Source organism: Pinus tabuliformis, chromosome 3_2 (assembly GCF_031772625.1).
Source record: "Pinus tabuliformis cultivar Carrire ecotype Pingquan chromosome 3_2, CPIR1, whole genome shotgun sequence".
NCBI classification, from domain to species: domain Eukaryota; kingdom Viridiplantae; phylum Streptophyta; class Pinopsida; order Pinales; family Pinaceae; genus Pinus; species Pinus tabuliformis.
The window spans coordinates 62497001-62512455 of NC_142302.1; the positions used below are offsets into that span (position 1 = coordinate 62497001).

A 15455-nucleotide genomic window follows, 5' to 3' on the forward strand; every position below is an offset into this window, starting at 1 on the left:
TTGGTCATTCTAAGAGCATTGTGATTTAGCTGATGATAGATGATTGCTGTTCATGGTTCACGTTTTTTATATCATCTAACAAGTAATCATCTTAACCATAATCTCTTAAGGCACTGGTCTGCTAAATTAATCAAATCCATCGAGTGCTTTTTATATCGTATCTCGTGTCTCCCAACCAACTGGTCGACAGTTGGTCTTCATCATCTCACAGGGTCTACCCCCCTTAGCCACGGGAGACAGGCTTAAACGGAGGGATCGGGGATCAGAGTGACAGCCCCCGGTCTGAGCGTTGTCGTGTCAATCCGCGCGACAACATTTTTTGGCGCTGTTGCCGGGGATACTTTTTCTCGGTGTTTTCAAACGACAATCATTTTTCTCATTTCTTATCTTTTCATCTGGCCCGGCAACGCCAACATTTTTGGCGCCGTTGCCGGGGACAGAGCTTTTCTGTTCCTGGAGTTTCATCGACATTCACCTTCTCATCTTTCTCATCTCTCATTTTGAGCTGGCAAATTCAACCTTTTGGGTTATCAATTGGATCTTTTATTGCTTTATTTTTCGCCATATCAGTAGCATCTCTTCGGTCTGTTTCTTGTTTGGGTGGCGACTCCACTTTCTCATTTTTCCCAGACAAGAAGCTTTCCTCATATCTGCTTGTGGTTACTTTTTGGATCCTAGAATCAGATTCGTTGTTCAAGTGGCGACTCCACTTCTTTCATCTTTTGATTTTCTTGTGCAGAGATCTAGTTCTATCATCCATTTGATCTTCTATTATTTATCATGGATTATTCATTTAAACCATGTCGTTTTATTCACCATCTCCATGATTTTCCAGAAGAGGCCATTTCTAAATTACCTATCTTTTCAGGTGGTGATCCAATCACTGTTAGAAGGCATCTAGGTTTGTTTGATCGCATCATGATCATATATTGCAGATCCCCTCAATTTAATCATGAAGATATCAAAATGCGTCTATTTGTCCTTTCTTTAGAAGATGATGCTTTGAATTGGTTTAACAGTTTTCCTAAGGAATCTTTCACTTCTTTAGAAGACATTATTGATGCTTTTAAAGATAAATATGGTTATCCAAACAGCTTGCCTTCTGCCTCTAAAATTGTGCAACAGAATGAAAATAATTTGATAAGAGGTCCAGCTGATGGTGAAAGATCCCAAGACGACTCTTCATATCAGAATGTGTCATCCACCGAAAATATTGCAGATCAAGTTCATAACAATGAAAGGGAAGAGCAAAAGCAAATTTTACGAGATCTAATGATGCTGGTGAGAAATATGGAAATCAATCAAACTAATTATGTCAATGATGTGAAAACTTTATGCACCCACCTGGAAAAACGTAATAGGGAGATTGAGGTCACGCAAAGTCACCATGCTAAAGAAATTGAGGCCATAAAAACTAATTATGAAACAGAAATTAGAATCATGCAAAGCAGGTTGTCAGTCTTAGAGGAAAATATGGTGACCATGAAAACTGATCATGATAGGGAAATTGACTCTATGCAAAATAAGTTATTCACTATGGATGAGGAAATGACTATCATGACATTCAATCATAATAATCAGTTGGCTGAAATGCAAGCGAATCACAGAGAAGAAATAAATTTTATGCAGCATTGCTTGATGGACATAAAGGGAGGGAACAATAAAGTGATAAAAGACATGGAAGAACACCATGCCAGACAAATCAATGCTTTGAAAGTTGAACACTCTAGTCAGATGGATGCCATTAGAATACAGTTTCAAAGGTTTCAGCAATTGGAAAATGAGAGAAAGCAGGGAACGTCAACAGACCAGGAGCCTTCTCATTTGTTGCAACAAACTCCATCTTATTATGAGGAGGTTATTGATTCGATTGAAAGATGGTTAATTGAAGGTGATCCGGACAGACTTAAGAATGATAAAGATCAGATGCGGGCTAAAGAAAGACATATCATGCATACTTCATCTGATAGTTTTGAAACAGAAAGTTCCAGGTCATCAGTAATTAAACCAGCCAGAAAGAAAAAGCGCAAGAGAAGGAAAATGAGAAGAAGATTTGACGCATCAGACGGCCGTGAGCAGCTTGATTTTCGGATAGGAAAGAGTCCTACCATATGCAGAATTGGACATGGCACATCCGACAAGCAGCCGACAGATTTGCCTGAAAGCAGGCAAATGCTCAGTATGCACTATATTGAACACATCTGATGCCGTAGGGCATCCTTTTGTATCGTATTTCTAACCCTACTCCTTGTTTTTCCGCATTTTCATTTCTGCTTTAGATATTTAATAAATGAAGAGCTTTTATCTTTATTGTGCTTAATGTATAAGCTGATTTTTTGGATGGACGCTACTTATTCTTGTGTTGTATGGATGCAGATTCTGGATGTCCCCAAGTAGAGCCAGATGTTGACCACTACTGGTCAACTACCCATGCAGTACACCCCCTTTTCTTGGCAAAAAGGGGCAGCACCTGATCAGCATATCCATGCCATCCTGTAGTCATCAGCAGCTTGATCATTTTGATTGTAAACCCAGTCTGCATGTATGAATTGTAAATAATCTTAGCAGACATGAGTCGTGTATGTGTATTGCCTAGGTGGACCTAACTTTCTAGTGGTAATCTACGTCCTGGGAGGTTTTTTGTCTCACCGGTCCATGGATCGGCAGAGTTTTCCTTCAAACCTGACCCCAAAGCCGGGATGGATTTTGTCATTGGAATTTTAGGAGAATCCTAGTGTGTTGATCTGCTAGGTTATAGTTGTGTCGCAGAACTGGGTGTTTTGTGAGGGTCTGTATTAAGTGGGTTTGTCCCCTTGAGATGTAAATTGTAAAAAGTCATCATGAAATGTGTCTTGAGGGTTGAAAATGTTTTAAATCCCCTCGTGAGTCCTAAGTCCTAGGTCCTAGGTGATGTTTCCAAAGGCTTAGTTCGATGATCCATTTAAAAAATGAAATAAAATAATAAAATAAATAATAAATAATAAAAAATTAAAAAAATTTAAAAATTTAAAAAATAAAATAAAATAATAAATAATAAAAAATTTAAAAATTTAAAAAATAATAATAAAAAATTTAAAAATTTAAAAAATAAAATAAAATAATAAATAATAAAAAATTTAAAAATTTAAAAATTTAAAAAATAATAATAAAAAATTAAAAAAATTTAAAAATTTAAAAAATAAAATAAAATAATAAATAATAAAAAATTTAAAAATTTAAAAAAATAAAATAAAATAATAAATAATAAAAAATTTAAAAAAATTTAAAAATTTAAAAAAATAGTAATAAAAAATTTAAAAATTTTAAAAGTAAAATAAAATAATAAATAATAAAAAAATTTAAAAAATTTTAAGGGAATAAATCGACGGATGAGATCAAGAGATGTCTTGATCCTCATCAACGGTCGAGATCATTTCTACATGGATCAATCGAACTAGCCGTTGGAGTCATTTCCTTTAAATAGGGTGCTAGGAGTCATTGTCGATGGATTCGGATCTGTGAGTCTGTGGCTGAAGAAGCTCTCTTGTATTTCATTTTTTTGTGCAATAAAGAAGACTTTGGGGTTAAAAATCTTGCTGGTGTTACTCTTCTGAAAATGCTGTAAGATTGTTCTATTTGTTCTGCATAATTTTATTTTCAGCCATTAATGATAGCTTAATGAAGATTGATCTAGGCACAGGTATCTTGTCTGATCTTTGGGGTTTGAATGATAGTTTAGATTCTGAAATATATTGGCAGGTATCTCCATTTGATCAGGGTTTCACTATTGTTTTCTCCTTCTACGTTGATGGTTGATTTTAAGCTGTGCAGGAAATCCTTTTTTCAGATAACCGGGCGTTAGGGGAAGTTCTCGGCTGAACCAGCCAACTCCCGGGTTGTGTTTTCTGAAAGAGCCCAGCCAGTTCTTGATCCCGGGCTTATCATTCGAAATTTTTTTATTTTTTTTTTATGAATGCATGCAGGGTCTTCTGAAGCATTTTACATTTAAATTGTTTTTTTTGAAAATTTTCCTGTTCTTATTGCTAAATCTGGCTGCTAAGGGCCTAAATCTGTAAATTATTAGGCTGATCTAGGGTTTTAATATTTTCTTCATTAGGGTTTTAAATTTTGTTCTATGCAGTTTTCATTAGGGTTTTCAGTTTCTTGGTTTAAGGCATTCATCTTTTCAAAAAATTTCAGTCACTGGATATCGTTTTGGTCATTCTAAGAGCATTGTGATTTAGCTGATGATAGATGATTGCTGTTCATGGTTCACGTTTTTTATATCATCTAACAAGTAATCATCTTAACCATAATCTCTTAAGGCACTGGTCTGCTAAATTAATCAAATCCATCGAGTGCTTTTTATATCGTATCTCGTGTCTCCCAACCAACTGGTCGACAGTTGGTCTTCATCATCTCACAGGGTCTACCCCCCTTAGCCACGGGAGACAGGCTTAAACGGAGGGATCGGGGATCAGAGTGACAGCCCCCGGTCTGAGCGTTGTCGTGTCAATCCGCGCGACAACAGGCCTGAGCAGTGAGAAGTCAGTTACGGACCGACGTTTAATTTTCAACTTAACTAAACCACACAACAAAAAATGCAGGAACCCTAAAAGTTAAAACCCGTGCTAGCTGAGTTGAGGGCTGAAAATCGCCTCAATCACCTAAATCGCAATTAATCAGTGAGTCGCAAGTCAAACTCGTGTTTACCACAAATCAAACTCAGTCAACGTGAGTTTGACTCACCCAAAGTTGAATTGGATTGTTTGAGGGAAGAGCAGAGTTTGACTTGCGATTGATCGAAGATTGATGTTTCACTAGTTTTTGTCATAATTTCTGTGATTTTTCATGGGTTCTGGATTTATATGCGAACATAATTTCGACCCTTCTCTTGGACCAGATCTCGACCTATTCAGGGGCAGCAATTTAGTCTTCTTTAGGTACAGATCTCAGCTCCCCTTGAAAATAAAAATACTCAGCCCTTTTGGATCAGACCTTCATCTTGTGACAAAGAAAAGTCTCTAAAATTATCGGACCTTTGGACCTGTGACAAGAAGGCACGCGAACTTGTGAACAAAAGGCATACGAACCTGTAAATAAATCTAACCTTGGTGTGTGTAGACTTAACCCTACTTTGGTTAACAGTATCTGTGGGTAGACTCCTTGGGTTTTTGGATCAGTACATTGAGTTGATATTGATGTGTTCTAGATCAGACCTTATCATGGTGCATTGAAAACCTTTTTGGAGCATTGTAGAAAAGTTAAAGGTCAAGACTTGAAGTTTTTGAAGCTACCTGGTTTGTATTCTTTGGAATAGAGTTGAAGACCTTGAAGCTATCATTGGAATAGTTGTTGAAGAGTTTTGGTAAACAGTGTTCATGTGGAGACCTGTGACCCGTGTTGAAGCTGGCTTATTAAAGACTTGTTGAGCTCATACTTGGAGCATTATTGAAGATATTCTCGTAGCAGTCATTAAAGACACTTTTAGTATTCCTTGTGCAAACATGAAGAGCCTTGGAGACACCTTCAATGAGTCTTGAAGCCTTGTTGAAGATGACATTGAATTGAACCAGACTTTGAAGTATCTTGGAAGCCATCTTGAAGCACTTGTTGAAGTAGATCGTGAAGCAGTATGTGAAGCATTGATGGAGCAGTATTGAAGACATCCTTGAAGCATCGTTGGAGTATCATTGAAGAGATCTTTCAAGTCTTGTTGAAAAATCTTTTGGAAGACTTGAAGCAGCATTGAAGCTACCTTGAAAGATTGAAGCAAGTATAGGGGGTTGGAGCCCTAGAGGATTGAAGTCTTCATACAAGGTTGGAGCCTAGATTGTCTTTGAGGATTGGAGTCCTCATAAGAGGTTGGAGCCTCATTGAGACCAGGTTGGAGCCTTGAAGGAGTTAAAGCTTTTGTTGTACAAGTTGGAGCTTGAGTTTTGTATAAGAAGATTGGAGTCCTCATTGGCTTTCATTAATAATATTATTTTTCTTGATCTACATCGTGTGTTCTGTAACTAACTGATCTTAACTGGTACAATATAACAATTGTAAAAGAAATATTGATTCACCCCCCCTCTCAGTGTTTCCAACAATAAAGTCGAGTCTAAGTCAAAGGATGAGCATGAATCAACTCCATGTCAAAGATTGAGTCCAAGACTAACTACTTTGGTCGTGAGCATATGACAAATCATGAAGGACATTTTATTAAGAGATCAGTCCATACACGAGCATGGATTTAGTATTCATCATATACAATCTATATCAGTGTTGTCAATATCATGTTGGGGAATATATTGGAAATTATCACAAAATATCAGCAACCATAAACCTTGACCTGAAAAACTTGGGAAATATCAGAAAAATTGGCAAGCTGACAAACTCTAAAAATATCATAAATATCGCAAAAATCATAGATATTTGCAACACTGATCAATATTATCCCGAAGCAAATAGCCAAGTAGATTCTACAAACTACATTCTTGTTCCAATAATCCATTTAACATACAATAATCTAATAGTTTTAGCAATTTAATTAACGACTTTCTTTGCAGTTTAAGAGGAGGAGATATCTAAATGTTTGATATAAAAGGTTTTTGCCAACTTCACAAGATAGGCAATAATTAACCCTACGAGGATGTTACTAACCAATACCATATAGTGAATACTTTCTAAGTCAACTTACTAAGGAAGAGCTGGTTGTACTAACTAGAAGATGTGTATGCTAACTATGACGATCAGGGATTTTCCTTCCTATTCTTAATAGTTTGTTTATTTCAACACATGGTAATATAGTGCTTTCTATTGTTTCCTTACCCTTCCTGTTAATTACTTTTATATTCCCATCAAACCCTCACCCACATACCCTTCTCTTTCTTTTTCAATTCTTACAAGGATGCCTTAGCACTTTCAATGCTTACTCCTATTTTTACTAGTACCATTTGTCATTTGTGGCCAGCAATGGACTTAAATATTTCAATTAAATTAAAATCATCACATTTATCAATGCAAGGAAGCTTTCTCCAAGGGGTGAATGGAAATAGTATAAATTCATTGGGCATTGAACATTCAATATCAGGCACATTTAATTGTCAATCATTTTTCTGCGGCCAAGCTATTACATGGGTAGACTTTAAATATAACAAATACAAAATAAATTAAAAGATGAATGCTCACTTTCATAATTGTCCATTACTTAAAATGCCTAAAATTACAAGCTTCAAATTAATAAAAATACAATTTCGCATAACATTAGATACAATTTGGCTAAAGTTGGTTAGAGGTTATTAAAAACACAATCCCTTTGGATGGAGGTGTATAAGAAATATATACACCCACTTCAGTTAGAGGACTGGATCTGATTACCAAACAAATTGAAAACCAACGTTTCTATCATCTGTAAAGGTGTTCTATCCTATTTCTCTTTGATGGATTCATGATTATCATGGAAAGTGGGCAACATCTCATTTAAAGGTGGGTCTCAATCCTTGGATTGGAAGTCTTATTGATCACAGACTTCCGGAACAATTGATTGTTTTTCTTCATGGCAATGGCCTTGTATACCTGAGTCAATTTGCTGACTCAGCTCAAACAAATTTTTGGAGTCAGGGTTGGGTTTCGGCTGATCATTTAGACATACGCTGCACCTATATCATTTCTGGGACAGATACATTGGAACTTGGAAGCTTACATGCCTCCCATATCAGATTAGTACAGGAGGACGAGTTGGTTTGGTCACATGATCCTCATGGGGTATATTAGCCAAAAGCTGGATATAAGTATCTCATTTCTGCTAGAGTGCAACATATTCATGAGGACAGGTGGAAACTATTATGGAAAACCAATGGTCCAGCTAAAACTAGACTCTTCATGTGGTACACACTAGCTAACAAAATACCAACTTGCGATAATCTGTCTAGATGTTTTCAAGGTCCTAACAGATATGCTATATCTAAATCTGATGAAGAATCTGCCAGTCATTTATTCTTGCTGTGTCCATATTTTAAACGAGTTTGGCAATATGTTATGACAAAGCTCAATTGCAGGTATCTGGTCAGGTGACGAGTTAATGGAGGCATGGTTTCAATGGCTCACACTGAAAGAGAACAAAGTTCAAACTGTATCAAGTTCTACCTCTTTTAACAATTTGGAGTGTTTGGCATGCAAGGAATAGAGCTATCTTCAAAGATTATCTCTTGCCTATTGACATTTCTGCATCACAGATCTTAGCTCTTTATGACCACCTCCCAAAGGACCAAAAGGTTAACAATAATAGAATTCTCAATCCGGTAGTCATTGACAGAACACATCCATGGGCTTTTTTTGTCGGGGCTGCTCAAGGAGACCCTCCTGGATGTGATGGAGGAGCTGTTCTACATCTTTCAGAGACTCATTCTTTCTCTCTAAAAATGGGATTGGGAGCAGGATCAAACAACAATGTGGAGATCCTATCTCTTAAACTGCTGCTTATCTTTGCAATTGAAAAAGGAGAAGATCACCTTCAGGTCTTTGGAGACTCCATGCTGATAGTAAATTGGGTCAAAGGATCTTACAGACGCCATAACATGAGATTAATACCTTTACTGAAAGAAATTTTATGGTTAAAAGATTATTTTACTCATTTTTCAGTGCTTCATGTTTACAGGGAACTCAACAGTAAAGCATATGGTCTCTCAAAGGAAGGCCTACTATTGGATATTGGGACCTGGATGATCAAGGAACAGCAAAATGATCAAATCTATGAATTTTGTCATACACCCTTCATTGACATAGCTGATCTGACTTGACAGTCCTACATTTGGCTCTCACACTATATCAACTTTTTGTGAGGCATTATGCTGATTTCATGCTCTTTACTTATCTCATATGACGAAATATTTCGTTGACTCCTTTTGTATACTCGGTTGTTTACAGTGTTTGTTCCAGTCTTTTGGAGAACAATATATGTAATGGTCCTTGTTAGGATATATGACCTTTCTTTTTTGGCGTGATCCTTGTGGATCCATATGCTGAAATACATGCTTGTCATGTAGTTACAGAATGTAATTTTATATTTTAAATAAAATTACGCTTTTTTCTGAGGAAAAAAATTAGATCCACACTAACAATTAATATATTTTGGATCAAATATAGTATGACATGGCTCAAGCACATTTCATGGATACAAACAATATGCCAATGATCAAGAAATATAAGCATGAAAACCAATGATTAGATGCATTATAGAATGGCTTAAAACACCACCTGCAGAAAAGTAAATAGGAATCTTCAAATCCATGCGCTCCCAGTAATCATCGAGCAATATGCAAAGCTCCTACACATATCAATGCATAAAAAACTAATCCACCTATTTTCTTTTTTCGTAAATAGAAAATCATTTTCACTCAACCAATTGCAATAAAGCATGTTGTACTGTAACACAAAAAAGTTAATATCTGAAAAAAACAAACACAAAACCCAAGACAAGAACATTGTTTTGAATGCACACTGACAATTGACCAATAAACCAAGATACTACACCTTTGATTGGTAGGCTAAGACCAGCCTAGATACATCTTACTCTGGATCTACCAAGCGCCGAGACGGATCAAATCTCTTTTCACTTTAAACGGGGTTGGTATCTCAAGAGATTTGACCCCTCTCAGTGGTTGGCAGATCAGGGTAAGATGGATCTAGACTGGTTTAACTTAATCAAAGATATTGATTCTCTTTCATTTTCTAAATTGTTTGATTTGTGTATTTACTTTGTATATTAAGTTAAACCAGCCTAGATCCATCTTACTGCAGATATATATATATATATATATATATATATATATATTGAAATTTATTGAAATGTGTGTAGATATATATAGTATACACACACACACACATTTCAATAAATTTAAATCTGATTCTCTCATTTTTTTCTTAAATCTAAATATTAATTTGATTCTTTTTGTTGCTGTGTCTGTAATGATTTAATAAATTTATTTGCATGGAAAAATTTACTCGTCAATTAACTGTGTATCTAACTCTCTATCTATATTGCCGTTTGAAACTCCCATGTAAGTCAAAGATGAGTTAAGACATTGAGTGGGTTACAATTTTAACCATCCCAACTAATCCCTCAAAAATACTATTCATCTTTTAACTTTTTCTGAAATTATCAATCCATCCACGTACACTTCTTTAATTGTCAGAAAATGGTATTATAAAAAACTAGAGTTCATTTCGAAGAAGTGATTCCCAGGCTTCTTTTGCCGAAGGTTAAACAGGTCACCCTCACGACAATACTCCATAACCAAAGCTGATAGGTTTTCCACCTCAAGATAATGGTATAACATAGGCAGAAAGGGATGATCCAACATGCAGTATTTCCAATTCGTTGTAATGGCATTTCAGTTAGTTCAGGCTTTCCATATGATTTATGTTCATCACCTTCATTGCAAAATAAGTAGATGCATCTATTGAGAAATCTAGGGCATGAATAGTTAAAAGATTTCTTTGCTTGATAATTGCTTGTGATATACTTTTACTTCTTAGCTTATAGTCTTTTCTTCGTTATGTTATTATTGTGTTCTTTTCATCAAAACAATTATCAATATGCACAATAAAAGACAAGTGACATGGTATGTAGGCTTGTCAGCCAGGCCAAAACGTCTCACCTCTTGAGAGAAAAACCCGATCGAAATTCTTCTTCTAGATCTTCAATTGACAAGTACCAAGACCATGACACAGACCCTTGACTCTAGTATCCTCTCAAGAACCTTGTCACTAACCTTGATGCTTTGCCTCTTCCCTTCCTTGACTTTCTTCTTGATCTCGAACTGCTCTCCTCGGCTCCTTCTAGAGAAACTTGGTCTCTATACTTTATACTGCTTCTTTTCGGCATTCCTTAGAGAATCTCGGTCTCTAGCCTATGTTGAAGAATCAAGGGCACTTAGGTGTAGTGTGATTCTTCTTGACTTGATAACAATTTGTGAAGTCTTTTTACAATTTGTCTTGTTAGCTTAATCTTCTTCTTATTATTATTAATGCATGTGTGTGTACTTCATCAAACTGCTACCAAAAACATAAGAACAAGAACACAAGATGTTGGCTCTCTACCAAGGCCAAAACCTCTCTTCTCTTAAGAGGAAAACCCTTCGGTAAATTTCTCTTATTGAAGCTTCTTATTGATCAATGCCAAACCCTAGACCCCTGACCAGAGTATCCTCCAAGCACAAGTCAAGTCCTTTCTCCTTTCTGCACTTTGTCTCCCCGACACTTTGTCCTTCTCCTTCCCGCACTTCGTTCTTCTTTCAACTGTTGATAGATCTTCTTGCACTTGCTCTAGAAGAGACACCTTTTGTTAATTTTAGGTATGTTTTATGCTTAGTGCAATTTACTTCAATTTTTCATATTAGCCCAATGACTACATTCAGATTAGCAATCACATCAGCATGATAGTAAAGTGCAGATAGAACATAAACATAAATCGTAGAAAACAAGCCAAGACAAGAGGACACAAGATGTGGCACCAGCCAGGGACAAACCCCAATGTGGGGAAACCCTTGATCAATTCTTCTTATATTCTTCAATAGTTCAGCAGAGAGAGAGATAGTACATATACATCAGAAGTCAATATTTTGACTTGTCAAAATAAGAGCAGAGATCTTCTCTATGAAGATAACACATGAGGTAGTTGATCTAAACTCAGGTGAAGGCATACTGCTTCAACTAATCCTCCAAGGTGACTCCATCACCATGCTGCACATCATCATGCTGCACCCGCCACTGTGTTGCACCCAATCATTGAGTTGCTCTCATCACTATGCTGCTCCCATCACTGAGTTGTACCTCATCATCATGTTGTACCCTTCATTGCACTATGATGTACACATCATACACTCAATTCATACTGCAATACATCATCATCATGTTGTTGCAATACATCATCATCATGTTGTTGAAATACATTCCCATGGAACAACCTTAGCTGCTTGCTATGGCTTGCAACCTAGCAAAGCAGCTGGCTGTAGCAATCTATTCTTCCAACAGGTCTCATTCATGCAGTGATCCATTCAACCTTCAAACAGCAACCCCATAGCTTCTCTTCATTGGATACTTATGCCTAGCATATCATACCAAAACGTAACCATGTTGTCACCTACAGCAAGTGGCTAGATGATTGTGCAAGGCTTCTTTTAGGACAGCAACCAACTGCTTTCCTCCTGAAAACAGTGAGTAAGGGCTACCTCGAACAGTCCTCCTCAACTGCGGATTGAGGCCTTTAATGACTGCGTCCTAGTGCACATTTAAATGTTGTTGTTTGGAGCCACCTTGAGCTGCCTATAGCACCCTCCTTAACTGCGGCTTAGATCCCTCCATGGACTGTGTATATATCTCTTCGTTGACTGCATCTATAGCACCAGCTTGTGACACTTGATAAGACTGTGGTTAGGGCTTGTCAAGGGCTTCCCCTTACTGCATCCAAACCCTTAATGAATGCAGCCTAGGACAACAAATTATTGTTGTGTATAAGTGTCCCTTTTTGTTATTGGCATTATGAGACAAGTGTTGTCCTTGATGGCAAATCACACAGAGGACAGATCATAGTGTAGCAGGTCAGCAGCAAGGATTTGATGATCAGACTACAAGAATGAAGAGAAAATATATATACGCAGGTTCATCGTGACCAAGCCGCGTATACACGCGGGTCAGACGTTACAAAGGCGCGTATGTGTATACACGCACTTTCATGCAAGTAAAAGCACGTATATGTTGGAGAACTTACTTTTGGTCCGTGGTAGTTAGTCCTTGGTATTTGAACCTATGGTTTTGGACCATAGTATCTCGTCAGATGTGTTGACCCCAAGTATTGAGTCCATGGTATTGGTTTGTTATGGTTTTGGACCATGGAATTGAGCAAGGCCTATGACTATAAAAGGAGAAGAAGATCATTAGGCAGTGCATTGAAAAAGTCTTGAACATCTGATGAAGTATGAGATCCAGTATGCGGGTTATGGGTTGATGATGCATTGCTTGATCTGAGCTAAGGAGGGATCTCACCAGTTGATGGAGAACAAGATCTAAGGATAGATCGGGATTAAATGATCTGTACGCGGGTTGGCTTTGATGTAAGCACGTATGTACGCGGGTTTAATTCATTGTAGTAGTGTATACCATTTGAGCTATGATGTCTAAAGTTACAGGTGGTTCTGATTGTTGATGACAGTTTAATGGTGTCAGTATTATGCATATTCAGATTGGTTGATTGTGTTTAGCTTCAGTATTGAAGGATAAGAACTAATATTGGATCAGGATCATAATGACTCATATTTATGTGATCTGATGGACTAGATCTGGGTGCTAACACATATATTATCCTTGTATATGTAATGATCTGGGTATGTCTGAAGTCAGGAAGTGCAGCGAAGTTATGAACAAGTAATTAATGACATATACGCTGGTTCGCTTTGGTGAAATTGCGTATACACGCTGGTTAGGCACTTCCAAGCAGCGTATGCACTCTGATGCATGATTTTGATGGTACAGTGGGTTCTGATTGTTGTTGCAGAGTTCTGCTGTCTGCTCTGTGTTCTGGTGACTGTGTTGTTGACAGGGTTTCAGTGTTTCAGTGATTCAGAGATTGATGATGCTAGTATTGATTGTTTTGTGCTTCAATGATATTTATGGGTCCAGTATGAAAATTTGATGAAACGTGGCCTTCAGATTATAGTGTTGTGCTTCAGGAGTATCTAGTCTGAAAATGTATGAAATGTGGTCCCTGGAGGATGAAAGGAGATTGTAGGCCGGCGCCTACGTACTAGTACATCAACTAGTACAAGAGCAAAGGGGGTAGTAGCTCCCTTCCAGTAGCAGCTGGAGAACGAGTGAAGATTGGAGCATTCAGTAGGCAGGCACCTACGTACTAGTAAATGGATCAGCTAGTACAAAAGCTAAGGGGGTTGTAGCTCCCATCAAGGAGAATCTGGAAAACGAGAGAGGGTTGTAGCCCTCTACAGGTAGAAGCCTGCGTACTGGTAAAGGACTGCACCAGTACAAAATATTGTAAAATGAAGTATCTTATTGAAAGAAGATAGAGACAACTTGCAGCAGGTGGTTTTCACCCACATTGGGTTTCCACCTTATATCATGGTGTTCACGTGTGCTTCTTGTGTGTGATGATCTGTTTTGTTTTACTGCACCTGCTTACTGTTCATATGTTCTGATACACTAACTAAAGATCAACATTTAATGGATTAACTGAATCATAAGTATTTTGGATATACGCTAGTTTCTTTAGACACAGTTGCGTATACACACGGGTTACCTTGAATGAAGTAGCGTATATGTATCTAAGTATGGAAATGAAAAAGTTTTATTGATCTGATAATACTGATTCACCCCCCCCCCCTCTCAGTATTATTTCCAACAATTGGTATCAGAGCAAGTCCTTTGGTAGAGGCTTGATCGCTTAAAGGAGATTTGTGGAACAATGGGAAAGAAGCTTAAGAAGAAAGCACATAAGCAGAAGAAGACATCTCAGAATAACTATGACAAAGGGAGAATCGATTGGGGATTAGGTGTAAGAAGCTCTTCAGATTCAGAATCATTTCAGAATGAAGATGAACTATCAGGTATGAATTTGCTATCCTCTGATGTTCCAGCTATTTATCCATTTGGAAAAGATGAAAGTGATAGCGAAACAACTGAATTTGCTCTTATGGGTGAACAAGAAAGATATCAAATAGAGGCAGAATTTAAAAGGCTTTCAGACAAAATCAGAGATCAACAAGATCTATTGAACAAAAGGGAATGTGACTTCAAAGAAGAAGCTACCAAACTAAAAGCTCAACTAGAGGAAGGAAACAAGGTAAGGAAGTTATTCAAGGACAAATATCAAAAGTTGCAGGATGAAGTAACATCTCTAAGAGATGAAGTCAGTGAGAAGAGCACAACCATCAAGAAACTTAGAGATAGATCCAGTTACTATGAAAATCTTGAAGCCATGATCCGCCCGCTAAAAGAAGATGTTGAAGAATCAAAGAAGCAGAACAAAGATCTACTCCAAGCTATTGAAAAACAGGAAAACGAAGTTATCAGCTTAAAATCTCAGCTGGAATGTGCCTTCAGAATTCGTCAAATGCAGCAGGATCTAAATGAAGAACAAGAAAAGGAGATTCTCAAACTAAGGCATCAAATGGAAGAAGGAAGAAAGTCTGAAGAAATTTTAAAGAAGCAATATCTGGAAAAGGAAGAACAACTTCAGATTGAGGTAAATATCTTAAAAGGTAAATTAGAAGAAAAGGATAAACTGTTGCGATTTCAAGATAGTACTAAAGCCTTGGATGATATTCTTAGTAGTCAAAGGTCTCCTGCTATCAAGACTGGTCTTGGTTTTCATGAATCTGTTGAAGGTGAATCTAGTTCACAAGGTGAGGCAAGCAACTCTAAAGAGAAATCTAAAATGTTCAACAAGGAGATGAGAGAGATGAGAGGTCAACCCCATC

At 37.2% G+C, this 15455-nt stretch overlaps 1 protein-coding gene across 5 annotated transcripts in view; it reads right to left on the reverse strand.

The window, feature by feature from the left end:
• The window catches only part of LOC149179844 (cleavage and polyadenylation specificity factor subunit 3-II-like), a 392395-nt gene that overhangs the window by 232509 nt on the left and 144431 nt on the right, over positions 1–15455 (reverse strand). For all 5 annotated transcript variants that reach the window (XM_089415819.1, XM_089415818.1, XM_089415817.1 and 2 more), the window contains one exon: positions 9223–9292. In XM_089415819.1, the coding sequence (XP_089271945.1) occupies positions 9223–9292 (70 nt within the window). The remainder of the gene's footprint in view (positions 1–9222; positions 9293–15455) is intronic.